General features: G+C 32.2%; 4 protein-coding genes and 1 long non-coding RNA gene across 8 annotated transcripts; 3 read left to right on the forward strand and 2 right to left on the reverse strand.

Moving 5' to 3' along the window:
- Nucleotides 1–841: 841 nt before the first annotated feature.
- On the forward strand, nt 842–3,152 carry LOC108813432 (uncharacterized). The gene is made up of 2 exons (XM_018585986.2): nt 842–1,822; nt 2,828–3,152. Exons 1-2 carry the CDS (start codon nt 905–907, stop codon nt 2,990–2,992), a joined length of 1,083 nt encoding a protein of 360 aa, XP_018441488.1. The 5' UTR covers nt 842–904; the 3' UTR covers nt 2,993–3,152.
- Nucleotides 3,147–7,353, reverse strand: LOC108813431 (uncharacterized). 3 transcript variants are annotated; one of them, XM_018585983.2, is made up of 7 exons: nt 7,159–7,353; nt 4,430–6,054; nt 4,249–4,303; nt 4,055–4,158; nt 3,802–3,892; nt 3,584–3,631; nt 3,147–3,462 (listed from the first exon to the last, which is right to left on the reverse strand). In XM_018585983.2, the coding sequence occupies exons 2-7, from the start codon at nt 5,953–5,955 to the stop codon at nt 3,400–3,402; spliced, it is 1,887 nt and encodes a 628-aa protein (XP_018441485.1). In that variant the 5' UTR covers nt 5,956–6,054; nt 7,159–7,353; the 3' UTR covers nt 3,147–3,399. The 3 variants fall into 3 exon arrangements, with proteins under 3 accessions (XP_018441485.1, XP_018441486.1, XP_018441487.1); XM_018585984.2 differs by having other exon boundaries at nt 7,147–7,353; XM_018585985.2 differs by lacking the exon at nt 7,159–7,353 and adding an exon at nt 6,289–6,430.
- Nucleotides 7,354–7,985: 632 nt separating this feature from the next.
- LOC108811705 (uncharacterized) lies at nt 7,986–9,655 on the reverse strand. Of its 2 annotated transcripts, XR_008935714.1 has the most exons (5): nt 9,576–9,655; nt 9,210–9,281; nt 8,937–9,128; nt 8,451–8,676; nt 7,986–8,125 (listed from the first exon to the last, which is right to left on the reverse strand). It is a non-coding gene; the product is annotated as an uncharacterized LOC108811705 (long non-coding RNA). The 2 variants fall into 2 exon arrangements; XR_008935713.1 differs by having other exon boundaries at nt 8,451–9,128.
- A 7,242-nt stretch (nt 9,656–16,897) lies between these two features.
- LOC108811200 (F-box/kelch-repeat protein At3g18720-like) lies at nt 16,898–18,044 on the forward strand (the record flags this gene model as incomplete). The annotated part of the gene is made up of 1 exon (XM_018583243.2): nt 16,898–18,044. A coding segment is annotated over one exon (1,062 nt), but the record flags the coding sequence as incomplete, so codon positions are not given.
- Nucleotides 18,045–25,608: 7,564 nt separating this feature from the next.
- On the forward strand, nt 25,609–26,214 carry LOC130495665 (F-box/kelch-repeat protein At3g18720-like). The gene has a single exon (XM_056987101.1). It carries the CDS (start codon nt 25,609–25,611, stop codon nt 26,212–26,214), a length of 606 nt encoding a protein of 201 aa, XP_056843081.1.
- Nucleotides 26,215–27,145: the final 931 nt, after the last annotated feature.

Raw genomic sequence — 27,145 nt, forward strand, 5'->3', positions numbered from 1 at the left:
ATCCGCTCGTGTTTAGCTTTTGGAAAGATCATATATCTCTGGTGATCAAACTTCTCTTTTAAAGATTGCCAGAAGTTCCCATGATCTTCTTTCGTAATATACTCATATTTTAAACCATCATGTATGTGGTGTTGTAAAAATCATGACTTTTACCTTCTATTCATCGACACTGTTTTCGTATTATGATGGTTTCTAAAAACATGTTTTCTGTGATGTGTAAACCACTGTTCAAGTCATATAATTATTTTCCGTAATATCAAAGACATTTGTTTTGAGTTTTGTCAAATTCGAGATGATAACTCGTTGGTATAATTTTGTTTGATATAAGAGAGACGGGTGTAAACTTTTTTGATATGAGAGTTTCGTGCTGATAACGTATTGTGTATTTATAAAAAAGAAAGAGATCACTTGCTTAATCTAACGAGAGAAAAAATATCTTTATTATTTATATGCGTATATAGGATAGAGAGAAAGAGAAATAACGTGAAATAAAAGATGTGTTGCAGTTATTAATTTTTTTTTGTTAGCTTAACTTTCACAAATGAACATGAGAGCAATATTTATAGGAGAAGAAGTCGGTTAGATTGATCGACTTAATAAAAAAAGACAAAACAAATTTTTCTTAATAGATAATCATCATCTAAAATTAGTTTTATCTCGTAACATTTTTCAATCATAGAAAATAAATAAAGAATAAATTTATAATGAACACTTTAATATCTATAGATAAGGATTGACAAAATAATAAAATGACCAAACTTTACCAATTCAAATTGTGGCCACTAGTGGGCTTTTTAAGTGGGCCTTGAAGCTTTTATTTGAAAAAAAAAGGCCAATTCACACGCAACAAATACTCCACCATCTCTCCGCATATCTCCGTCTCGTCTCGTCTCGTCTCTCTCTCATGGACTCTCTGGTAGCGAGCTACGCTTCGTCGGACGAAGAAGAAGAACCCCAACCACCTACCCAGTCTCTCACCGTAAAATCATCCTCCTCCTTGTTCTCAGCTATTCCTCAACCTAACCAATCCAGATCCTCCAAAGACGAGCCTTTTAATTCATCTACTCTAGGAAAGTCTTCTTCTTCGTCTTTCCTCTCCTCTCTCCCTCCTCCCAAATCCCGCCAACAAAACCCATCTCCCTCCTTACCCAAACGCGTCGTTCAGATCAAGCTTCCCGTAAACCCTAATCTCGATGACGACGAAGACGACGAAGAGGAAGAGGAGAAAGCGAGGAAGAAGCGCAGACAGATGGAAGCCGCTGCTGCGGCATCGAACAATTCGTCGGTGAAATCGTTCTTATCCGCCATGCCTGCTCCAAAGAGCTCTCAAGCACTCGGGGCTCTTCCTTCGTTAGGATCAGGATCAGGAACGGGCCGAAGATCGATTCTTGAAACGGAGACGCCTGCGATTACTCAAAGTACTGATCAAACGCAGTCGTTTAGTAGTAGCGAGACGGAACAAGTAGATAACTATTATGCTGGTTACGGTGGATACGAGCAAAACCCTAGTGCAAATGTAGAGGCTTTTGGTTATGTTGGATATGAACAGAACCCTAGTGGAAGTGGAGATGTGTCTGGTTATGTGGGGTACGATAGTTACGGAGGTGGTGGTAATGCTTGGAACGGTGGTGGTGGGTTTGAGGGGACGAGGGGAGTGCCTGAGGCGTTTATAGCGATGGATAGTGGGGCGAGGAGAGGGAGGAGAGGGAGGAATGATTTTCCGACGGAGATAGTTGAGGTTAAGCAGGATGAGCTCATGAAGAATAGGCCGAGAGTTGATCAGGTTAAATCTACTGGGATTGCCTTTGGACCTTCGTATCAGGTTTGTTTTTGCTTCCTCTTAACTATTTACTCTTTGCAAGAATTTTTGGTTTTGTGTCTAGGGTCTGTGATTGATTGCTCTGGTTTGGTGAATCAGAAGCACTTTTCTCCCATTTAGATAGCTTCAACGATGGTAGCTTTTAACAATTCATATTCTACTTGCCTGTTACTGTTGTGTAGGTTTGTTTAGCTTTTACTCTTTCTTGGGACCGTTTTACTGCAAGAACTTGAGAATTGCCTGATGAAAGTAAAAAAGAGTAGGAGTCCTGAGTTAAATTACTGCTGCCTGCTTCTGTTTTGAAGTTTGTTCTGTCTTTGTACTCGACTTTCTTGTGGGATTTATAGGGTGAGAGCTAGCTGATACGACAACAAACTTGATAGCTTAAACCCCTTTTCTTTCATTATATAGCTTAAATTAAAGGACGATGATGGATGTTTGAGAAACCCGAAATTTAACCACAGAAAGCAAATCTAATATGAATTGTAAATGATCTCCAGTAATTAGTAGGTTTGTTTAGCTTCTAACACTTGTCTCTTCCTTGGATTTTTTTTTGCTGCGAGAACTTTGGATTTGTCTCTAGTTTTGGTATGGTTATTCAACAGTCCTTTTCTTCTATTTAGATAGCTTAAAGGATGGTGCTGACTGTTTGAGAAACCCTGAAAATTTAACCGTAACAGGATAAGTAGAATATGAATTGTTAATCACCTCCTATAGTGAGTAGGTTTGTTTTGCTTCTAACCTCACTCTTTCTTGAGGTCTTTTTTGCTGCAAGTACTTGGTAGTTATCTGTGATTGCTCTGATTATTTGAATTCAATGGGTTGATATGTATTTGGTAAAAGCCTGAAAGTTTTTTTTTTTTAAATCTTTTGTTGGTGGCTTCCATTGTTAAGTTTATGTCTTTCTGGACAACTTGTTGATCAAGAATGATAGGAAGACAGAGAGAGGGTTGCTTGAATTCTTTGTATTGTCTTTTAAATGTTTTCTTGTTCACGTTTGTGTTGCAGCCTGAGTCGTCTTCATCCAAGGGGAAAGTGTCAAAGCTGCACAAGAGAAAGCATCAGATCACTGCGTTATTCATGGACATGAAGCACAAGGAGTCGGAGCTAGCAGAGAGACGTTCTAAAGGACTGCTCACTAAAGCTGAGACACAAGCTAAATATGGATGGTGATTTGCTCTTTTTTTCTCTCAATCTTGTGAGATTGGCAACAGATTTTCTGTAACTCTTTTTTTTTTCCTTTACCATCTTCCAAGGTCCAAGCTTTGAATGTGATACTCATTTACTTATATGAATGAATCTATACTAAGGAAAAAAAAAGAATCTATACTCATCAGAATGCTTTATCGCTTTGAAAATAATTCTCAGATTTAATCCAGAGCCTGTCCCTGAATACAAAACATCTATTCGCTACTCTTTTGGAACCTAATCAATCTCTTTTATAGCATCTCAGTTATCTTGAAGTTTCGCTACTGGTACAAAACTCTTTGTGCGTTCTCTGAACTGTCTAGAGTCTCTGATGCAAAAGCATATGCATTTGATGTTGGCTAAAGCTTGCTTCTCCATCAAGATTTTCATTTTTATGATCTGCTTCGACCCTTAGGTCCTATCTTTCGTGTTTTGGCGTCTGAACGCGGTCTAAGCTGCAGTGTAAAGCGACCATTCAGTTCTTTAGAACGTTGATGATAATTTAGGAGATAGTAAACGTTGAAGAAAGTTGTATTTAGGGAAAGATAAAAGGAAGCGATGGGAAAGACAACAAACCATCTTAATGTACTTGAGTTGTTGCATGATCTCATCTGTTTCCAGTTCCTGAGGAAACAAACAGAAGATGCACTCTTAATAGATTCCTTAGGAGTATGTACAAAATCTGTCTTAAGAATTGTTCATGGAGGAAGATGAAGCAAAAGACTACACGAATGCACACTGCTTAGGCTTTGAGGAAGAGAAGATATAAGAATAGTTGGTAAGAGAGTTCGGACCTGAGGGACGGCACAATCAGCATGCAATGGATCCCAAAAGACGGAGCAGAAGCATTCCCACTTGTTAGTCTGTACCTCTGCGCGAGGAGCCCTGAGTAGAGTAATTCATTTTACACCAATGGCAACAGTTACAGATATGTGTCAAGGATGGAGATAACGGTAAAAAGCTTGATGAAAACATGCTAGATATCTCAAGATACAGGAAAGAGAGCATGGCCGAGAAATAGAAAGTGTTAAAAATTGTTCACGTTACCTACGCCACTTTCCGCATATATCTCCATTCCTATCCTCCTCTCTGCACTGGAGCCAATTTTCTGCAGAACGTGGTTTCTTACCATTCTTGGCCTTCTTCGGATCCTGCAAAGAGAGAGAGATGACAATCCTCTGAGATCCACTTAACACTATGGCAACGTAAAACACATTATTATCCACTAACTAGAAGCTTACATGCATATATTCTGACTCATCAATCTCCAACGTTTGACCAACAAAAGAAGTATCACTGCATTGAGATCAATATATTTTTGTATGTCAACCAGATCAAACAAAGGCCACTCATGTTTGGTGAAAGGACATCTTTTATTTCACAATAGGATTCAAAGGACCGGTGATAGTTGACGTTAAATACCTCATGGTTGGACCTGACCAGTCTGGAACATCCGCTTGAAACTCTTTTCCTACTCGAATTCCCATTACAAACGGTCCTTTAACTCTCCATTTCCGTTCCCGTAGTCTCCCCTTGATATTTGTCTTTGGTGACTTCTTTTTCAAACAGGGTCGACAGATCCAGTCATCCATCTCTGCAGCTTCTTTCACTCGAACACGGCAGCACCTTGGATGATATGCTTCTTCACATTCATCACAAATCAACATCTTCTCGACAGTTCCTGCCTTATCACAACGCTTGCACTGTCTGAAAGGGCTGATACTACCGTCTGTATCGGAGGAATCGCAATCTGTAGCTTCATTTCCTCCATTTTTACTGGAACCTAAAGCATGTTCAGAGCTGGATTGCGACGAGCAGCTGTGATTTGTTCCATCAGAAGAAGATGCCACTTCGGTAACATGAGTATTGGCCGTACATTCCAGAGAACTATTTAGTTTAGGCTTCTTCCGCGTATACACTAGAAAGCCATTAACCCGAGCACCAACAGATTTAAGTTCCAGAGATCTGCACGCTTGTTCAGTATGAGAAATACTATTTGCTTTGGTCTTCTTCCGCCTATACACTAGAAAGCCATTAATCCGAGCACCATTAGATTTCCCTCTCTGCTTCCTCCGGCTATACATAAGCAAGCCATGAGATGTATCACCAGTTCTCTTGGTTCCCCAAGTGTGACATTCAGCAAAACTGCCATTAGATTTCACCAACGGCTTACTTTGGCTGTAAAGATGTCGATGACCACTATTCTTGACTTCTCCAGGGTTAGATCCAGTAAAGCCCCCATCAGCTTTAACTATCTTCCCCCTTCGGCTATCTTCAAAAGAGTCAGCTTGATCACCGCCTATCTTGGTTCCTCCAGAGACATGTTTGCTAAAACCACAACTTTTAGATTTTACTCCACCTTTCTTCCTGCGGCTGTACACGACATAAACATCTAATTGACTTTCTCTTCTCTTGGTTTCTCCACAGTTGTGCCCAGAGACAAAAGTATCATCAATCCCATCAGCCCTTCTTATAGTTTCTCCAGTAACACTACTGGTTTCGCCTCTCTTTTTCTTTCGGCTATAGACAAGACAGTTGTTGAATCGATTTTGTCTTTTTGAGCTTTCTCCAGGGTAATAAACTGGGACAATAGAGTCATCAAATGAATCATCCAGTTTCTCGCATTTTCCTGGGTCATGTTCCTCACTACCCCCAGGTCTCACGCTCCTCTTCCTTCGACTATACACAAGAGAAGTCAGGGCCTTTTCCGATACCTTATACAAAACATTTTTCTCTGGAGGTTTTGGATGTTCTTCTGATTCATCAAGTTTCATGGCATCAGGAACAGCATCAAGAAAGCTTACTTGAGAGTGTTGGGGAAGTTTGTGGATCATTTGATAAGTTTCAGCAAGCGACATCCAATCATATGCAGCAAATGGGACTTGATACTCAGATGCGTTGAGTAGACTAGATTCAACGGAAGAGCTGAACGAACTTTCCACCAACATATTTGCAAAGTATCTGAAAGCACATCACTTGCTAAGCATCGGTGAGTGTGTTGGTCAACTTCTTTATGTAATCCCTCCGGACCGTAACCTTCTGATCTCCTAAATGCCGAAAACAAAACATGGAAAAGATTCAATATGAAAGAAAATAAAGCCAATGATTATCATAACGAAGAAACAACAAGTCCTCTTCTGATTACTAACTTGTATCAATTTAAAGGAAAAAAATTTAGTCTACTACATTGTTTTTATCCGGCTAATTGTGCGGTATTGATCATCTACAATCTCACATGAGAAACCCAGTTGGTTCCTCTAGTGATGAAGTGGAACACATACCAAAGCGTCTGTTTACCAAGCCTAACAAGACTCTTCCAGTTCTTACTTTAGCTTCTTCTTAGGATCTAACTTGACTCGAATCTAGAAACCCATGTAATTTTTCACCACATCTACCACATGGATTATAGGCGCTTAAGCAAATCTGTAACATGTTAAACCCAGCCAGGTACATATATGCAGTAAGCAAATTTCTCTTGTATGCTAAAATTCCAGTTGCAAATGTTGAAAACAAAAGATGGAAGAGATTCAATAAGAAAGAAAACAAAGTCAATGATTATCACAATGGATAAACAAACAACAAGACCTCTTATGATTAGTAACACATTGGTTCTTATCTGACTAACTGTGTGGAAACTCACATGAGAAACCCAGTTAATGATAAAGTGCATAGTTTCTTCAGTTCTGGGATATGCTATTTGAGATCCAAAATCATCGAGGACCCAGGTTTAGAAAACGGCAAAGATTGGGATCTAACATTTGACTCAAATCTAGAAACCCATCTACTTTATCACCACAGCTAACACATGGATTATAATAAGCACTTTTGAGTCAAGGTAAACAAATCTACACATGTTAAACCCAGCCAGGTTAGATGTAAAGCCAGATTCTCTTGTGTGCTAAAATTGCAGTTGCAAATCAAAGCAATCTCTGTACAATTTTTGATATTGTCAGCCTGAGAAATTCACCAGCAACAACAACAACACATACCCTAGAACGAAAATCAATGTACACACATAACCTTCACAAATTCGATTCCAGTAATTGTTCTAACAAATGCTACTTCCAATCAAGTAGAACGATTGCACAAACAAGTTTCTTGGAGGAAGAGCACTAACAAACAAGAGCAATCGCATTTACCAGATGGTTTACCACCAAAGAGTCGAGAGAGAAACGCTTTTTGGGGATTCTCCTACTTGCTGTGGCCTTTCTTCTTCTGCACTCACTCTTCCTAACGCAAGCTGTAATCGCTCTCTCTCTCTCTCTCACTAGTCGCACTCTCTCTTTCTCTCTCTAATCGCTCTCTCTGTCTCTGTGGCGAAACAACCTTCTTTTGATTTTCCTCCTGTGTGACTTTCTTTTCATATATTAACTTCCTCACAATCTGTTTTATACTTTCGCCGCTCTTATATATTTTTATTTGCTTGTGTAAAAAAAAAAAGGGGTCTCTGTCTCTCTTTTTTTTTTAATTTAATTTCTTGCTTTCTAATCCCTTAATCTGAACTAGTATAACAGTAGACAAACCTGTAACAGATTTCAATAAGAAAAAATGATACTACACATACATATTAGTGTTGAATTGTACATGTGTCCATGGAATCAAACAACAGGTCATATCTCCAAGAAGCTCAAATGGGTACTAAATATCTGCAGGTCCAAACAAACCTTCTCTCTTATAGGCTCGGCTTCATACTCCTCCTCCTCCTCCTCTTCTCTTGTCTCTCTCTCTCTCTTCAACAAGTTGCTTTAAGCTTTGTCAAGGGCCTACCTAAAACTCATATGATGTGACAATTTAGTAGTTGCAAAAACGAATGTGCCTACTAATTGCTATGGTCAGACTACATAAGTTATGAGAGCACTAGTACTATATCATTATTTTTGGACTTACAACTAAGAGTTCGTATAATAGAACTAGTTGTGTTGTTCCTACTACTGTGTCTTTTAATCTGCGGTTAAAGGAAGCAAAAAGAGACACTTGCCTGCTGGAAGAAGCAGTCTCGTTTACAGAATCTTGAACTGCCTACAATTTTCAGAGAGTGAGGTAGTTAAGAGAAACTTTTTTTTTAAGAGCTCACCTTCTTACTCCATAATGTCAGATGTTGTTGCACCACTTGCTGACCTGAAAACCGAAACTTCAGCATATGATTAAGGATAAGAACCAAAACTGTCAAACCAATGTTTTTTGTCATCTATTTGAATAAGGAGGATGTTATAACTTAAAACATTCTAACTTCGGTTGGTGGACAAACGCTTTTCTTACATATACAATCATTGGTTCAAAAGCTAACTCTAATGAAAGCATGCTCCTCAAGGTTCTGCTAACACCTAATGAATCTAACTGGTATCATAATGCCAGCAGTCTTTGACCAAGCAACAAGATACCTTTTATCCGAAAACTATATAAGATTAGAAAACAAGAAGAAAATTTCAGACCCCAACCGCACCTCTGAGAAGTCTGAAAATCTTCGTTATTTACAAAGAAATTTTCTCTATTTTGGTGTTTCTCCATTGTGTTTTTGTTTAGCTGAATAAACTATATAACTACCCTACAGTGTTCCACACAAGAGTGTCAATTCAATGAAGACAGAATAGCAGGAAGATATAGAACACTCCACTTTGGGATCTTTCCTTACAAGAAGACTGTGCTTTAGCTCTGTAGAATTTAATTCTCTGTGAACAAGTATATGAACACTTAAGTTTACAAGTTGAGAATGTGACACACCAAAACAATAATAGAGCATATGATAAAAGAGAAATCTGCAGCTTCTCAAACAAGAAAGAAGCAAGGAAGAAACGAGTATAAAGGTTTTCAAGAGAAAGCTTTTTTAGATATCTTAAGAGCCTACCTTCTTACTCCTAAACAAGAAGCTACCTTTTACAGGAAAACTATTTAAAAAAAAAATAAGAAAACAGGAAGGGAAATGTCAGACCTCTATCTATAATGCCAGCACCTCTGTATAGTCTGGAAGTTGTTCATCTTTTACAAAGAATCTTTCTTTCCCTGCTGGTGTTTCTTCATCCATCTAACTCCATTTTTCAAATTGTTGCAAGTGTGGGTCATAGAAATGAAAATAGACTCCTGCTTGGGTTTCCGTTTAGTTGAATGCACTACATAACCAACCCTACAATCTCCCAAACAAGAGTGTCAATTCAATGAAGAAAAAGAAAAGCAGGAAGATGTAGAAAACTCCATTCAAAGAAACCTGGCTTTGGATGACATAGTAGGGTCTTAAACGCTTTCACTTTGAGATCTTTATTTATAATGAACTCCTCCCCTACACCAACAAGTGCCCAAGGCTTAAACCCCTAACTATGGATGCAATGGGTGGTTAGTTGGATGCTATATAGGTTATACTAAATATCTCCAAACCAACAGATTGTGCTTTTAGCTCTGAAGAATTTAATTTTATGTGAACCTCGAGCACTTAAACAGATGTAATGTAACATACCAAGACAATAACAGAGCATACGCCAACGAGAATCACATAGTGTAGCTAAAACAGGGGTTTATCAAAATGCCAAAGAATTGAATTTTTGCAAGTCAAAATCGGTGAATTCAAATGAATTACCTTCCTAGGAAATCTGCCAGCTTTCTCCTACGCAAGAAAGAAACGAGCACTGAAGACAGGAACAAAGGCGGAAAGAGTTTTGTTCATATGATCCCACGTGAGATGAAGAGGATGTCCTTAAAAATTGCCTAATATGGGCTTTTATTGGGCTTAAATGGCCATCATAACAGCTAACCTTTAACTACCTATTGCCTAATATCGACGGCCCAGACGCCTTCTCTGCTGAATCCACTCCAAGAAGAAGAAAAAGACCTAAGAAATCCAACAAACCTCACCTGATATTGTCTATTTTATGTATAAAAGTTAGAATGAATTTATTTTTGGGTTCCTTTACAAAATATATATACTAATTAGAGTTAAACATATTTTTCTATATTAGACATTTTTTGTCCAAGTCCCATTAATAAGAATCTAGGCAAAGACTGATTCCCTTCAAAAAAGGTTAAGTTGAGTCACTGAACAAGATTTTTGAATTGAATCGCAATTCACACGCAAATCCTTCGCAAAATTGTAATGGATATGCAACTGCTTGTTCTAACGCAAATGTGCGATGTTTTTGCGAGTGTTCTCGTCACAATGTTCTCACAGTTTCGTTGCAAATTTGCGAGGAAATTTTTTCCTTGCAACAGACGTGTTTTGTTGTAGTGTTTTTATTTTGAAATTAGACTTTGCTTGGATATTATAAATTTATGTATAAATTTTGAGTTGAGTTTTCTTTGGTATGGATGAGACCAGTTATGATGCATAAGAACTTAAAAATATCTAAATAACTAATGTATATGAAAAAGATTCGAAAATTTGTACCAAAAAATAACCATATCATCCGATTCGACTCGGTTTTTGGAATACAATTAGTTGTATAGGGATACATCTAAAATATATAACACCAATTATAGAAAACAAAAATCAATGTATAAAAACATAAAAATCAATATTCGTGCGCAAATCAAACTCTTGTTGGGATATTAAATTAAAAAACGCACAATCACTTTTTCCATATTTAATTTAGTCATGTTAATACCTTATTAAATTTTTTATCTATGTATCTCTATAATATTATTTGAGAAATCAGTTTCATATGTTCCGCGCTCACGTTAATTTTCATAATTTTTTATTACAGTGATATCCTTAATGAAATAAAATTATTACATTTAAATAATATTATTAAATTTTTATTTAGTTTCCTTTAAAAATTTTCCAAATAACATACAATAAAAAGGAAACATTTATAAAGTTTAAGAAACAAATTTAAAAACAAAAATATATGTATATATAATATGATTTCATTAAGAAGGAAAGTTCACAAAATAGAAAATTACATTTAAAAATATTTTAATAAGATAAAATATATTTTTGAAGTAATAAATATTTATTTATATCTATATTTTTTAGATGAAAATATATATACATTTGTATACAATGTGATTTCATAATTTTAAACAATACAAAATGTATATTTTTCAAAGTAACAGAAATATTTTTTATATGTCTAACTATTTTCTTAGATAATTACATAAAATAATTAAGTAATGTGGACTGATATATGTTCTATTGACTAAGAATAGTTTTATAATTAGGTAGTATTATTGAAATGTTTTATTTATTTTCATATATTCATTTGACTATATCTTTCAATTACAGCAAAACAAATTTAATACACTATATTTTATTTATATAATAGATTTATAAAATACAATCATACAATTTATGTAAACTGTTTATTCTTAAGAGATATTAAAAATAAAATAAAATTAACGATAAACATCTTTTGATCAAATAATTACCAAACATTTTAAAATAGCATAACACTATATATTTTAACTAGGTAGATATATATTTTATCATTATTAAAATTATTTTTTTGTGGAACTTAATATAACTATAATCAAAATACCAAAGCGAATCTAAATTCTCATTTTAAGATTATTTAAAATAAACTAGATCTTGATTCGCGCTTACGATGAACAATTTCACTTATAATTTAACAAATATTTTGTTAATTTGAAAGATTTTGTATATTTATTTTTTGCATTTAAATCAGTGTTTTTAAATTCGACCCGAATCCGTGATTATACTGGTTAATCTAGTGATCTGACAATTCGATTTAGGTTTTTAAAATATCCATATTTAAGAAAATCACGAAAATCCAAGATTAGCCGATTGAACAGATGGATGACCAATATGTAATCTAATTTGATTTAATTTTTTAATAGTTTCATAATTTTCACCTTTTAATGAAAAATTTTAAAGTTTATTATTTTCAATTTATGAGATTATTACTTTCTACAAACTTTTGATAGAGAAAATGGTTGATATAAAACAACTAAGATTAATTATAGTTTTTTGGAACCATGAATAATAGTATAAAGAAATAAGTATATTGTTTGGAAAAATAAATAGTAATATAAAGAAAGGATTATTAGTGATTTACTGTAGGTTTAACTAAAAAGTAGAAAAGTGTATTTAATTTAAAAACTTACAAAATAAATATTAGGTCCAACATAATGTTTTTTTTTAATAAGATAGATTTCAGTTTACGGTTTAATAAATAATAAAATTATTTAGAATTTATAAATTATTTTAATTATTTTAATTATTTTAAATATTAATATGTGTTCATGAGCTTCCAAAAATGTATTAGTTACTTATGTATAAAACTTCATATTACTCTTCGCTTTATTTTATAATAATTTTTTTAAAAAAAATCAACGATACATATTATGAAAATACATAGACATTTATATAAAAGCAAAAGAAATTAAAGTAAGTAAATATAAATTAAATATCTATCTGAAAATATATAGTAAATAAATAATAATTAAATATATAATATAAGAAATAAAAATGTTTAAACATCTATCATAATATAAGAATAAAAACAAATAATAAATAAATATACAATATAATAAATAAAAAACTACATTAAACATCTATATGAAAAATGTATAGTAAAACAAATACTAAGTAAATATACAATATAAGAAATAGAAATATTAAATTAAACATCTGCTGTGATATTACCATTTGATATAAAATCAAAAAATTAGAATAAATAAACATACAATATAAGAAAAAATAAATAATAAGTAAATATACAATATAAGAAAATGGAAAATTACATTAAACATCTATCTGAAAACATATATAGTTTTACATTTTATTATTTTCAAATATTTTTATGAGTAAATTAAAATATAGAAAAAAGTAAATATATAATACAAGAAATATAAATATTACATTAAACATCTATCGGTAATATTAAAATAGTAAATATACAATATAGGAAAAAAATAAATAATAAGTAAATATACTATATAAAAATAAAAAGTTACATTAAACATATATCATATATCGTAAAAATATGAAAACTCTCTATTATGAAAACCATAAATACAAAGCACTCATGTATTCATACAAACATTCAAAAATACAACGTGAATAAGAATAGATATATAGTTAACATTTGAAAATCAAAATGCATAAAATTTAAATAGAATAAATCATCAAATAGTGTCCACGTCTGAATACAAATCCCAATTCTGTAAAAGTCACGTGGCATTACATTATAAAATAATAATAGGTAAACATGCAATATAAGAAACAGAAATATTACATTAAATATCTATTATAATACATATGATACAAAAGTAAAAAAATAGAATAATTAAATATACAATATAAGAAAAAAGAAATAATAAATACAAAAAAGAAATACTACATTAAACATCTCTATAAAAATGTATAGGTTTACATTTTTAAGTAACTATACAATATAAGAAATAAAAATACTAAATTAAACATTTATCTGAAAGTTCTCCGGACAAGGGTGGTTCTGCAGAATCAAAGGTTCAACTGAGAAGATGATGGGAGCTATGAATCTCCGACGAAGCTTATATGTTTTGCATGCTGAATGTGAAGCCTTGATATGGGCTATGGAGTGTATGAAGACTCTCAATTTCTCAGACGTAATTTTTGCAACAGACTGTTCTCAACTGGTGAAGATAGTGTCATCACCTGAAGAATGACCGGCTTTTTCTACACATATGGAGGAGTTCCAGCGCAGCAATACTTTCTTTTCTTCCTTCAAGATCCGACATATTTCGAGTGCACATAATCTAGTGGCTGACAAGCTGAACCGGAAGAAGCATAGATCATAGTTACTTCTATTGTTGTCAAAAAAAAACATTTATCTGAAAAATATATAGTTTTACATTTTTATTATTTTCAAATATTTGAGATGAAAAACTGGTTATCTCGCTCTCTAGCACATCATTATAAATGTTTTTTGCAATGAAACAAGACTCATCCTGACTCATATGACAAAACGAACAATCGAAGGGGAAATAGTCACATGTACACATGTTGGTGAAAGAATATCACTCCCAAAAATCATTTTATCTCCAATAGTCTCAGACCACTAATTCATACTTAATAGAAGACAATTTCTAATAAAAGTATGCAATACAATGATCATAAACAAAAGAAACATAAAAATGCATAAAAATACCATTCTTCAATCCGATGGTTATAGCGTTTGCAAGTGCGACGGAAATATAGAACAAAGACTGCATTTTAGATAAAAATATATGTTTTCCAAACCAGTAAGATGAAGAGATTGGCTAGAAAAAAAATATGAGAATATTACCATGCACATAATTGTTTTCAGTCTTTTCAGCTTATCACAAAAATGAGTAAGAATCATTATTCCCTAAGAACAAAAAACAAAGAAAACATATCGAGTTACAACGTTTTGGAATAAATAATGGTAATGAGTAATGAACAATAACTAAGAAATCAAGTCAAGTCCTAAAATCGCTACCCCAACGTAAGTAACGGTAAGACACAACTAAATCTATCATAAACAACTGCAACACAAGGAATCAGTGACACAATCAAATCTATCATAAACAAACACATCCGGCATAAACATACCACAATTATTAGTTAGATGTGTCTTATTTGTCAAAAATAGTCGATGTGACATATCATTAGCAGCTAAATTAGAATAACTTTGAATTATATTTTATAATTGTAATTTGATCTGTAAAATGATTAGATTCTGTTTATATAAGTTTATAATTTTTAAAATAAATAGACAAATTTGACTTGATTTAAATTAATTTATTTTTTTAGATAAAAATGAAAATATTTAAAATATATTTAACTTATGTTTATATTATTGTCCCGTCCGTAGGGCGGGTTTAATCGTAGTATATCTTAAATTATACATATATCTTAAATTAAACATAATCTTCCTCAAATATATTTACATATCTAAGACAATAACCAGCGTAAATGCAAATAAATAAAATTAATCATAATTTTAATATATTTAAAATAAAAATATTATAGTTGAGTTTAGAGAAACTATGTGATTTTCCCGTGCTCATGCACGGGTACAAATATTTATAAATTAAACATGTTACAATAGTTAATTTTTATTAAATTTTATTTTTTAATTAATTTATAATTGTATGCATAATTTATACTAATAATATTATATTACTTTAATCAGACATATGATTTAAATAAATTATAATTTGGGTATATTAGATTGCATCGCTTTCTCTAAATTCAATAAATATTTTTATTTTAAATATATCAAAATTATGATTAAATTCTTATTTACAATAATTAAAATATTTATTAATTCTAAATAATTCTATGTCTTATATTTATTAAATGGTAAACTGAAATTTATTTTAAAATAATCCTAAAAATGAGAATTCAGATTTGTTTTGGTATTTTGATTATGGTTATATTAACTTTGACAAACATAAACCATAAAAATTTAATATTAATTTTATTTAAATAATGGTAATATATAATATATCTACCTTATTAAATTGTATAGTGTTATGTTAATTTAAAATATTTTATTTATTTGATCAAAAGTTAAATTTACTTTATTTTTAATATCTCTTACAGTTTAATTTTTTTGTGATTGTATTTTATAAATCATATTATATAAGTAAAATATAATTTATAGATTACGAAATAAAATCATATACAAATATATATTTTCATCTAAGAAAAAATAGATATAAAGAAATATTTTATTACTTCAAAGGTATATTTATGTTATTTAAAATAGTTTTAAATTGAATACTTCTATTTTGTGAAATTTCCTTTTTAATAAAATCATATCATATAAGCATATATTTTCGTTTTAAATTTGTTTTTAAAATTTATAAATGTTTCCTTTTTTATTATATATGTTATTTGAAAAAATTTAAAAGGAAACTAAATAAAATTTCAATAATAGTATTTAATGTAATTGTTTAATTCATTAATGGTATCAACGTAATCAACTATCGTAAGAGTTAACGTGAGCGCGACACATATGAAACTGACTTCTATAATAATATTATAAAGATAGATGCAATTCAATATACCTAGATAATAAATAAATTGACTGTAAAAATAAAATCGACTAGATTCAATATATCTAAAATCATATGTTTAATTATGTTTAATCATATGTTTAATTAAAGTAATATAATATTATATTATTAAAGTAATATAATATTATTAATATAAGTTATTAATTATTATTATATGTTTAATTAAAGTAATATAATATTATTAATATAAGTTATGCATACAAATTATAAATTAATTTTAAATTTAAATTAAATAAAAATTAATTATTATAGTATATTTACTTTATAAATTTTAGTACTGCGCGGAAAAATCATCTAGTACGGAGTTAATTAACTATAATTTTTATGAATATTGTTTTACATCGGATAAATGTAAATCTCTAAAAATCATGTCCAAATAATTATAGAATAATTCCGTTTCTAAAAGCGGAAGAAAGAAGAATATTTGATATTTTTACCTTGTATATATATATGTTTATCCATCAAAAAGTTAGTTACATCTCACCTCTTCGAACTTATGCTTAATCTTAAACAGAAACTTGCAGAAGTACGTGTCTCACTAGTATACGTTACTGAAGAAAAAATATCAAATCTCAACTTCGAGTTCCCTCTGTTTTTAAAATTACATGTTTTATTTTGCTTTAATACGCTATCCTTACCGTTTATGTTTTATTGTTTCTATCATTGAATTTAATTGATTTTGTTTCGTAGTTTTGAATCAAGATTTGAAGTGATGAAGACTCGTCGGCGAACATACACGACCGAAACTCCAGCATTGTTATTCTCAGAAGCCCTCATAGTGAAACCCAATTTTCAAGCGCTTCCAGTACCGTGAGTTTTCTATTCGTTTTCAACGAAATATTTTTAGGGTTTATGTTTTTTTCTTACGCTTTGCATGTAGCATTCATGCAGTTTAACTTTTCTTAATATACCTGAAACAGAAACAGTATAAATCATGTATCAAAAAAGAAGTGTATTAAAGGATTGTGGAATATAAATATTCCTTCAGAGCTCCTGCAAGAGATACTATCCCGCCTCAGTTTAAAAGGCAACATACAAGCTTCTGCTGTCTGCAAGACATGGTGTGAAGCAGCTATTTCTGTCAGAAAGTTACAGCCTCGCCCTTGGCTTTTTTATCCACTAAGAGGACTAGAAGAGGGAAACTACATCCTTTTAGACCCATCACGGCCTCAAGCATATAAGTTTAGTTTCCCAGTTTTAAAGGGATGTGTATTATCTTATTCTAGGGATGGTTGGTTGCTTGTGAAAAAAACACATGCCCTCTCGTATTTGGTATTCTTATTTAATCCATTTACCGGGAACCGTATCTTCTTACCCAAGGTGTCACTTACATCAGGCTATTGTTTAGCTATCTCCGCCGCTCCTACATCAAGTAGTTGTATGGTGATCTCTTGCAACTATACTAGTATCCCCTCATATATTGTCATCAATACTTGGCGGCCTGGTCAAACCGTATGGACCACCCATCAATTTAAGAACCAGTTACCCGGTGGTGGATTGAACAATTGTGTCATCTCGAATGGTATGTTCTATTGTCTTAGTATCTGCGGCTACCTCGGGGTTTTCGACCCGCCTAGAGCAACATGGAATATTCTACCATTGAGACCATGTCTCGCCTTTCGTCAGGTAGATATCACTAGGAGAATGCTGATGACGGAGCATGAAGGGGACATCTTTGTTATGTTTACAAGTGGCAATAAGAGTCCATCGGTGTTTAAACTAAACCTTAAACGCATGGCGTGGGAAAAGAAGAGAGAGCTTGGTGGCTTAACAGTATTTGCAAGTCAGCCTTCCTCTCTTATTAGAGCTAGTTTCTCGGTGAAGGAGAGGAATAGATTATACCCATCACGTAATGCGCACCTTGGCGTATACTTCTCCCTTGGTGATGATGAGAAAATTAGCTCTTGTCCCTCTTCCAGTAACTATTTCTCTAACCGCATTGCTTGGGTGTTTCCTCCTCAAGACAACGTTAGTTTCTGACTTCATCCTTTATGTTTTGTTTTATAAAGGACTTTATTTATTTTAAGCGTTCGATCAAATTGAAAAATAGGTGTTTTATATAATTAGTTGCAAGTCTTATTTATATTGTAGCTCGGAGACTCCATTGGAAACATTATTTGTATCAAGTTTCTATAAATTCAGTGCATACTATCAAACTGAGTCTAATTCATTCTAGAGACTTTTGCTTCTTAACAATTTATAGCTTTGATAAGTGAATGTTTTTAATTACAATTTACGTCAGTACATGCTTAAGGGAAAATCATAGTGTGGGAAGGGAAGTTTGGGTTTAGAATGATCGTGTGGGAAGAAACTGAAGATTTTGAGGACTGTCCATAGGTTTGAATAATGTAACTGGATGGTTGTTATTGATCACTGTAGAACTAAGAAATAGGGCTGCGTAAATAAACCGAATCCGATCCGATAAAAACAAATCTTAGCTGATCTGTATCTAACATAAATACCGAATGAATATGTTTTTATGGTATTTTGGGTTATGGGTATTATCCGAACTAAACCTAAATGGAGATCCGATAGAACCTTAAACATTTAAAACTCTAAAAAAATCTTGTACCAAACATATGATCTCACTTCTTAATATATATCCAAAATACATTAAGATATTTGAACATCCAAGATGATTATCTATTACATGAAGGTTGGTGGTTATGTTACATAAATGTTATTGGTTGAATGTGGCGGTTGAATCTTGAAATTTTTAGATTTTGGTTTTGTTTTTATTGAACGATGTTTTTCATTTTATGAGAACTTAGTTTTAATTTATGCTTTTATTTATTTGGTTTTCTTTCTATCAAAATATGTTTACTTTTCATTTGATTTTGAATGATCACAGTTGATGTTTCTTTATTATTTTTGAATCGACTGGACTTATGTTTTGATTACAAAATAGGTAGAAATCAGGTATGTTAAAACCGAAAAACCGATTTTACTTATATTTTGGTTACAAAGTATGTATAAATCAAGTACTTTAAAACCAAATAACCGATTGAGACCTGAATTCTAATAAAGTACATCGAGCTATACTGGTTTTTTGAAGATTTACTAACCTCGATGGAATCTGAACCGATTTCGAACCAAACTTTCATATAATCCGAATGTAGTTGATTTTGATAAGTCCGAATAACCTGGTTGGACAAAAACGAAACCCGATCGAAACCCGAATGCCCAGACCTACTAAGAAACATGGCATTCAACGACACATATATGCAGGTTTTAACCATGTTTAGAAACTACAAGTGAAAGCAGTTCGTGATAGTATTTATAGATAGAATCAACATTAAACAAACGTTACACCACCAATCTACAAGAGTAGAGTGGAGCTACAATAAAAGGTTATTTTATGGTTTTCAATTTACCGAGAATGTAAAACAGAATTTAAAAGACACTCTAGAACTTATTGATAAAAAGCAGTAAACAGCGGGTAATTTTCATTAAATACTGAGCAGGACCTTATGGTCGGATGTAGTGGACGGGTTTGGGGCACAGATACATTTCAGGTTCGATACTTTTGCTGCAGTGAGATGCACAAAAATAAGTTACATTGTTCTGATCTGAACTCATGAAATCATGGAGAAAAAGTCCATCCAAAAACTTTGACTCCTTTAGATTCAACTAGGCATGGGCATTTGGAGTCCCAATCGGGTTTCGGTTTATCCATTCGGGTTTCGGTTTTTTGGATTTATCAAAATCAGCCTCATTCGGATTATTTGAAAGTTCGGTTCGGGACCGGTTCGAGTTTTATCGGGTTCGGGTCGGGGTTAGTAAATCTTCAAAGAACCGGTACAACCCAGTGTAATTTCGGGGTTCGGGTCCCAATCGGTTATTCAGTTTAAAAATATCTGATTTGTACCTATTTTGTAACCAAAACATAAGTAAAATTGATTTCTGGATTTCAAATACCTAATTTTAACCTTTTTGTAACCAAAATATAAGTGAAATCGATTTAAAAATAAACAATGAATATCAACCATGATCAGTCAAAATCAAACCAAAAAAGATATAGTTATTGATAAAAAGAAAAGTAAATAAATGAAAACATAAAATGAAAACCATGTTCTTATGAAATGAAAAACATTGTTTAATGAAAATAAAATCTAAATATAAATATTTCAAAATTCAACAGCCATATTTAACCATCAACCTTCATGCAGTAAAACCACCAATTTTCATGTAATAGATAAATATTTTAGATGTTCAGTATATCTTAATGTATTTTGAATACATATTAGGAATTGGGATCATGTTTGATATGATATTTTTAGGGTTTTTGAATGTTCGGATTCTATCGGATATCCATTTAGATTCGGGTTTGGTTCGGATAATACTCATAACCCGAAATACTAGGGGTGGGCGTTCGGGTACCCGTTCGGGTTCGGATCGGGTATTTCGGATTTCAGGTATTTCGGTATAGAGATATAAAACCAGTTCGGGTATTTCTGTACTTCGGGTCGGGTTCGAGTATTTTTAGTTCGGGTTCAATTATTTCAGATCGGGTTCGGATATTTAGATTTTAAAAGAAATAAAAATAAATTTTTCATTTTTTAAGTTTCTTGTATTTTAAAAATATAGATTTCACTTAAGTGATTTTCTATTTTTTTATAGATTGAATGATAAACAGATTTAGAGATAATATTTCAAAAATAAAAATATTAATCTGATTATTGTTTTTAAATTTTGGATGTAACTTTTGTTAATACATGAAACAAAAAGTTTGACATGCATTTTAAATGAATATCAAATTATTTTCTTCATAATTATATATATACTATATGATCTTAAAGTATGTGTAACATCAATGTAAATATTTTAAACAAAATAAGAGATATAAACTAGAAAAATAAAAGTAAATATACATATGTTCGGTTATCTTCGGATATCTATTCGGGTTCGGGTATTACCCGTTCGGGTTCGGATATCCAATCTCTCATAACTTAATATCCGTTCGGGTATTTTGCTATTTCGGTTCAGATTTCGGTTCGGGTTTTTCGGGTCGAGTTCGGATGCCACTTCGGATATCGGGTAAAGTGCCCACCCCTACAAAATACCATAAAACAAGATCCATTTGGTATTTATGTCGGGTTCGGATCGGTTCGGATTCATTTTTATCGGTTCAGATTCGATTCGGATTCGGGTTCGGTTTATTTGCCCAGCCCTAGATTCAACCAAAGTTTTATGAAATATATAACGTGAAAAAAATTACTAAAAGAAATGAAATAAGTGTCGTCTCCAAACTCAAACAATTAAGTAGATTAACATTTTCTTGAAGTACTAATCCATGTGTACTAAAATTCTACATACCAACTTTCATTGAATTTCAGATTTTAAACATGCATTCAATCAGCCATATTTAGCCATTTTTCTTAATTTAGAAATTGTCGCCAAACAAATTATTTTGCCATTTTTAGGATACACTTATTTTTTACATTGGTTTTAAATTGTTCCACAAAAGATGTACATTTGAATAATATTTTACCAAAATTTTAAAATAATAGTTTAGATAAATCATAATATTGACTATATAATATATAATAAATGTAAAGCTGTAAATATTGTGTCAAACTAATTATTAAACATTTATATTTCACATACATAAAAATAAATAAAAACAAACTTTTTACTTATGTCATGCATAGAATTTTTAAATTAATTTTTAAATAACAATAAAAATTATACTTAATAAAATTTATATTTTTGGTTTCAAAAAGTAAACATTTAAAATAGTAAAATAAACATATGTTATTTAGTTTCTGCTATTTAGCTTAACAACATAATTTAATTTTTAGTTTCGATAAATTTATTTTATGGTATATCGTCAAATTTAGTAATATATATAAATATCACCATAAATTAATATTCTCATCATTAATTTATTTAGATATCTTAAAATAAATTAGAAATTTATGCATAGCAAAAATAGTTTATTTAGGAATCTTATCATCATTTAAATATTTAATCATTAACTTTATTTATAATTATACCATAAAAAAAAATTCACTACTAAAATTATACATATCATAACAAAAGGAAGCCATATCACAGTTTTTAATAAGCTATGTCATCATTCTTTCTTGATAATGAATGTAGGATGATAACATAAGAAATTTTGAAAAAACACCTCTCAAATAATATAAATATATTTGGGAAGATTACTAAAATAACATCAATTCATGTTATTACTACTGGAATAACATATAATTATTTTTAATTACTAGATTGTTTTTTATACCCAGAATGCCCTTGTTTTCTTGTTAACAAAAAATCATATTTACAGAAACTGTCATTAATATTTTTTGCCAAATATTCAAAAAAAAAATATTTTCGGAACAGTCAAATAAGTCTACCATAAAAAAAACTGCAACATTCGATGGCAGATTTGTTAATCTCTGGCATATTTATTTATTTGCGCAGATTTATTACGGCAGACTTTTTATCATAACAAACTTTTAGAAAAAAGTCTATCACATATGATAGTAGATTTAATCACTTCCACAGATTTGTTTTCTGTTGGCCGATTTTTTTTGCAGACTTTTATTTTATGATAGCAAACTTATGATATATTGTAGACTTTTATACTCAGCAAGGAGATTTTTCTCCTAGACTTTTTATAATTTGGTAGAATTTTCGTTCCTGATATAGCAGACTTAAAAAAATTTGTTTATAAACGGCAAACTTTCCGAATAAGTATATTTTCATTACAGACTTATAAATTAATAACAAAACTAATATGTGACAGCATGTTTTAGTGTATGTTACGACAGACTTTTAAGAAGCGACAAACTTTTTTCATCCTGAAATTAACTAAGTAGAACTACTCCGGTTTACTCTAATTGAACCAGGTACTAGAACCTAGTTTTAGCCATAAACTTCTTTTTCTCCAAGTCACCATGTCCTCTTTTATATTAGTGGCTATTTCAAAAGATTGCCCATCTTTGTAATATGAAAACATAACTGTGCAAAGACACCAAACATTACATTAATTCGGAAGAAGTACAAAATTCAATTCGCCAATGTATCAAGCCGAATTCATATAGTCTCATGTAGCTTGAATTTTGTTCAAGTCAGACTATATCGCATAGTCTGCATTAGGTTTGAAATTTTACTTAGTACCACATTAGTATTCATAGTTGCTCTTTTAAAAATAAAAACATATAAGAGTACTCTAACTGAAACGTAAGTGTTGTTGATCTATATATCGCACGAGACAAAGAGTGCCGTAGAAGAAAAATGGGCTCTTTGGGCACAACAAACAAGACAATTTGTGTTGTGTGTTTCTTTTTTAGAACGATTGATGATTTTTACAAAACTTGGCTTCCATCTTCACTATTGGGATTCTCCTGGTGGCTCGCTCTCTTCTTCATACATAAACTCATCATATCTCCGAAGTGAATCAAGACTGCAAGCAAAAGAACAAACATGATTTCCTTACAACCGTAAAAACAGAGAAAATAAAGATGGATCCAACTCAAAAACTTGCAGTTCTGTGGGACTTTCCAAGAGAAACCAGTATTCTACTTCATATCATGTCAACAACCACATTAGCAACATTAAAAGAATTAAAGAACTTCCACTGGTTGACCCCAAAAAAAACAACTTCCACTGAAACGTAAGAATCAAAGGGACTACTTACATTTACTGCTCTTGCAGTATCCTCAGAAAATGCAGGAAGAAACCCAGAAGATACAAGAGCAGGAGAGAGGGTAGTGATAATGCATAATGCAGTGACAAACGACCTGTTCGAACCTGGGGACCATAAATTTATCAACAAAGGTTAACGATTTGATCAAGTAACAGTCACTATACTACCGAGAAAGTTACTTAGAGTATCTATGCGAAGATAAAACTCAAACAGGAAAAGATCCTCTTGCGTTTTAGGGTTCCCCATAATTTCAGAAAGGGGATTAAGGGTTCGTCGAATTTCTGGGATTCAAATTTTCTTCCCTTGTGATCGAAGCTTTTGAAGGTAGAGAAGGGTAAGAGCAAGATCGATTCTCTGCGAAATCGAGTAAAAAACGAAGAGATTCGAGAACAGTGGGGAAAGGGACTTTTTTCTCGTGTTAGTTTTTTTTTTCCGACTATAATGCTTTATTAATTGATATCATTGTTTACAAAAACCTCTAAAAATCGAGGACAAGTATGGAACATTCTCCATTGATTATATAGACTATAAGATTTTCTAGCTAAAGAATCGGCCACTTTATTATTTGTTCTTCTGGTATGTTGAAATTTACAACTAGTAAACATCGTATACCAGTTTAGAACAGTGGACAAATAATATTGATAACGAGGCTGGAAAGCATTATTATGTATGCTTTGATTTATTACTAAATTATCGCCTTCAAAAATGACGTTGGTATATCCCAAGGACCAAGAAGCTTGCATTGCCCATATTAAACTTGTAAATTCTGATTCTTCCACCGCCATCCTTCAAATTTTCCCATTGCTGCATGCAGTACCACACCATTACTGTTTCTAATTACCCACCCCATACCAGATTCACGGGTGCCGGAATGATGGGAAGCATCATAATTACATTTAACCCAGCCAACTGGTGGTGGTAACCAGCCAACTGTTTCTCGTGTTAGTTTAAGAATGTTTTTTTTCCTTAATTGTTACATTTTTAGTGTTTTTTTAATTTTAAATTTAATTAATCTAATTGATTGGGTATTTTGGACTTTATGTTACTTTTTCTTCCTTTCTCACTTTTTGTATGTTATTCTAGTCATTACATAAGAAATGTATGTTATTATAGGTAATTTCTCATATTTTTATATTAAACATTAAGTAACTGTAAAAATTAAAATTTTATTAAATTTTTAATTTTTGAAAAATAAAAATTTAACTAATTATACATATGTCATTTAGTTTTTCTACTTCGGCTTAAAATGTTTTAATTTAGTTATTATTTTATTAAATTTATTTTATGGTATATATCAAAATTTAGTTATATTTGTTTTGGAATCATTGCCATAATTTAAAACTTTCATCACTATTTTATTTAGATGTCTTATACTAATTAAAATTGATATATAGCAAAAATTAATTATATTTTATTTACGAATTTTATCATAGTTTAAAATTCTAATTATCAAATTTATTATTGAGAATCTTGTCTTACACTACATGTAAGTATGTAACCAAGTTGTCTTTGTCTAATGGTAAAAGATTCACAGATTTGAGTATCGCCCTTGATTCGAGTCATTTTGATCATCCAAACTGTCTTAAATGACAAAAAATACGTGGAATATCGTGAGTCTCGTATGATTAGTATTTGTGTCTATAAAACTTTTGGGACACGGTTATAAAAAAAAAAAAATTATACATGTCAAAACAAAAAGGAAACCATGTCACATTTTTTTACTAATTATATCATCATCACTTTTTCTCTTGGGAATAAATGTAAAGATGACACAAATTTTTTTTTGAATAAAATCACTTCTGTGATAATGTTTAAAAAGGATATTCGCAAATATATTTTCCTTTTACGTTTAGGATTAGTCTTGTGCATCAAGTAATTCATTCAATATAAAGTTCTTTTTCTTCTTCCTTTTGGTATAGATTGTCAGAAACAGTATAAACGCTAAAGGAGATCCAAAAAGAAGTGTATTACAGGAATGTGGAATATGAATATTCCGTCAGATCTCCTGCAAGAGATACTGTCCCGCCTCAGTTTAAAAGCCAACATACAAGCTTCCACTGTCTGCAAGACATGGCGTGAAGCAGCTGTTTCTGTCAGAGAGTTACAACCTCACCCTTGGCTTTTTTATCCACTAAAAGAACCAGAAGAGGGAAACTACATTCTTTTTGATCCATCACGGTCTCAAACATATAAGCTTAATTTCCCAGAGTTACAGGGCTATGCATTCTCTTATTCGAGGGATGGTTGGTTACTTGTGGTCACAAATATACAAAAAGGAGCAGTACCTGGTTTGTTTTTCTTATTTAACCCATTTACCCGGGAGCACATTTACTTACCCACGTTGAAACCTAAATCAAACGTTTGCTTAGCCTTCTCAGCCGCTCCTACATCAAGTAGGTGTTTGGTGATCTCGCTCAACGACTCTTACTCTAGGACCCCCTCATACATTCTGATCGATACTTGTCGGCCTGGTGAAACCGTATGGACCACACATAGATATAAGAACAAGCTCCCCCGTGGTAGATGGAACGATTTGAAGATGTATATTCTGTATCAGTTCGTGAAGTATTACAGGAGGTAGTACATGTGTGTGTCATGAAGATGGGCTGAGTTGGAGTTCGTGTTTGTGATGTACGTGGGCTTGTTAAGCTTGAAGAAGAAGTAATATATTTATCAGAAAGTTTACATTAAAGATAAATGGTATTACTTGGAGAAGAAAAGGCAAGAGAGTTAATTTCCTAAAGAGAAAATGGAAAGTTGCTTAAGTTGCTTTTGGAAGAACTTGTGGAGCAAGTTCTGGTTATCTACATAAGGAGGACGTGCCTCCATGGAGAAAGGTGTTTCTGCTAAAAAGAAAAACAGTTGAGAGATCGTTCTGGTATTGCTTGTGTGATCAAGCCTTTGGTGTCACTGCTCTGCGTTAGGTGTTGACGTAGTTGGTGAAGTACTTCCGAGAAGTGGAAGATTGAAGCCTAGACTCAGGGGGAGTTTAGCTCGGGGTTTGGAGGATCCTGATAAACAGAAGTCTAGACTCTAGGGTGAGTTTTAACTTAGGATTGAGGCTAATCCTAAAGGATTCTTGTAATAGAAAAGATTGGTGTAAGACTCTCTTGTTCTAGTGAATTCAAAAAGATAAACTTGTGTGTTTTACTTTCTGCTATTATTTCTCTGCCCTCACTACATTAACAAGTGGTATCAGAGCGGGGCTCGATAGAGTTAACGACTTAGTTTCGAGTAGATCAAGGTGAGTGACAGAGACTGCGTCAGGAAGAAGAACAGAGTTTGTGATGGCGGCATATCAAGAGGGAACGTCTATGACAAAACCCCCACGTCTTGATTCATCCAATTATGGATATTGGAAGGTTCGTATGCAAGCTTTTATCAGTGGGCTTGATGAGGATTGTTGGAGTTCTATTGAAGCTGGTTGGAGTCCTCCGGTGATGCTTGATGATGAGAAGGTTGAAGTTCTTAAGCCAAGAGACAAGTGGACTGCTGCAGAGAAGAAGGCTTCA

The sequence above is a fragment of the Raphanus sativus genome, chromosome 6 (genome assembly GCF_000801105.2).
Source record: "Raphanus sativus cultivar WK10039 chromosome 6, ASM80110v3, whole genome shotgun sequence".
Classification (NCBI taxonomy): Eukaryota; Viridiplantae; Streptophyta; class Magnoliopsida; order Brassicales; family Brassicaceae; genus Raphanus; species Raphanus sativus.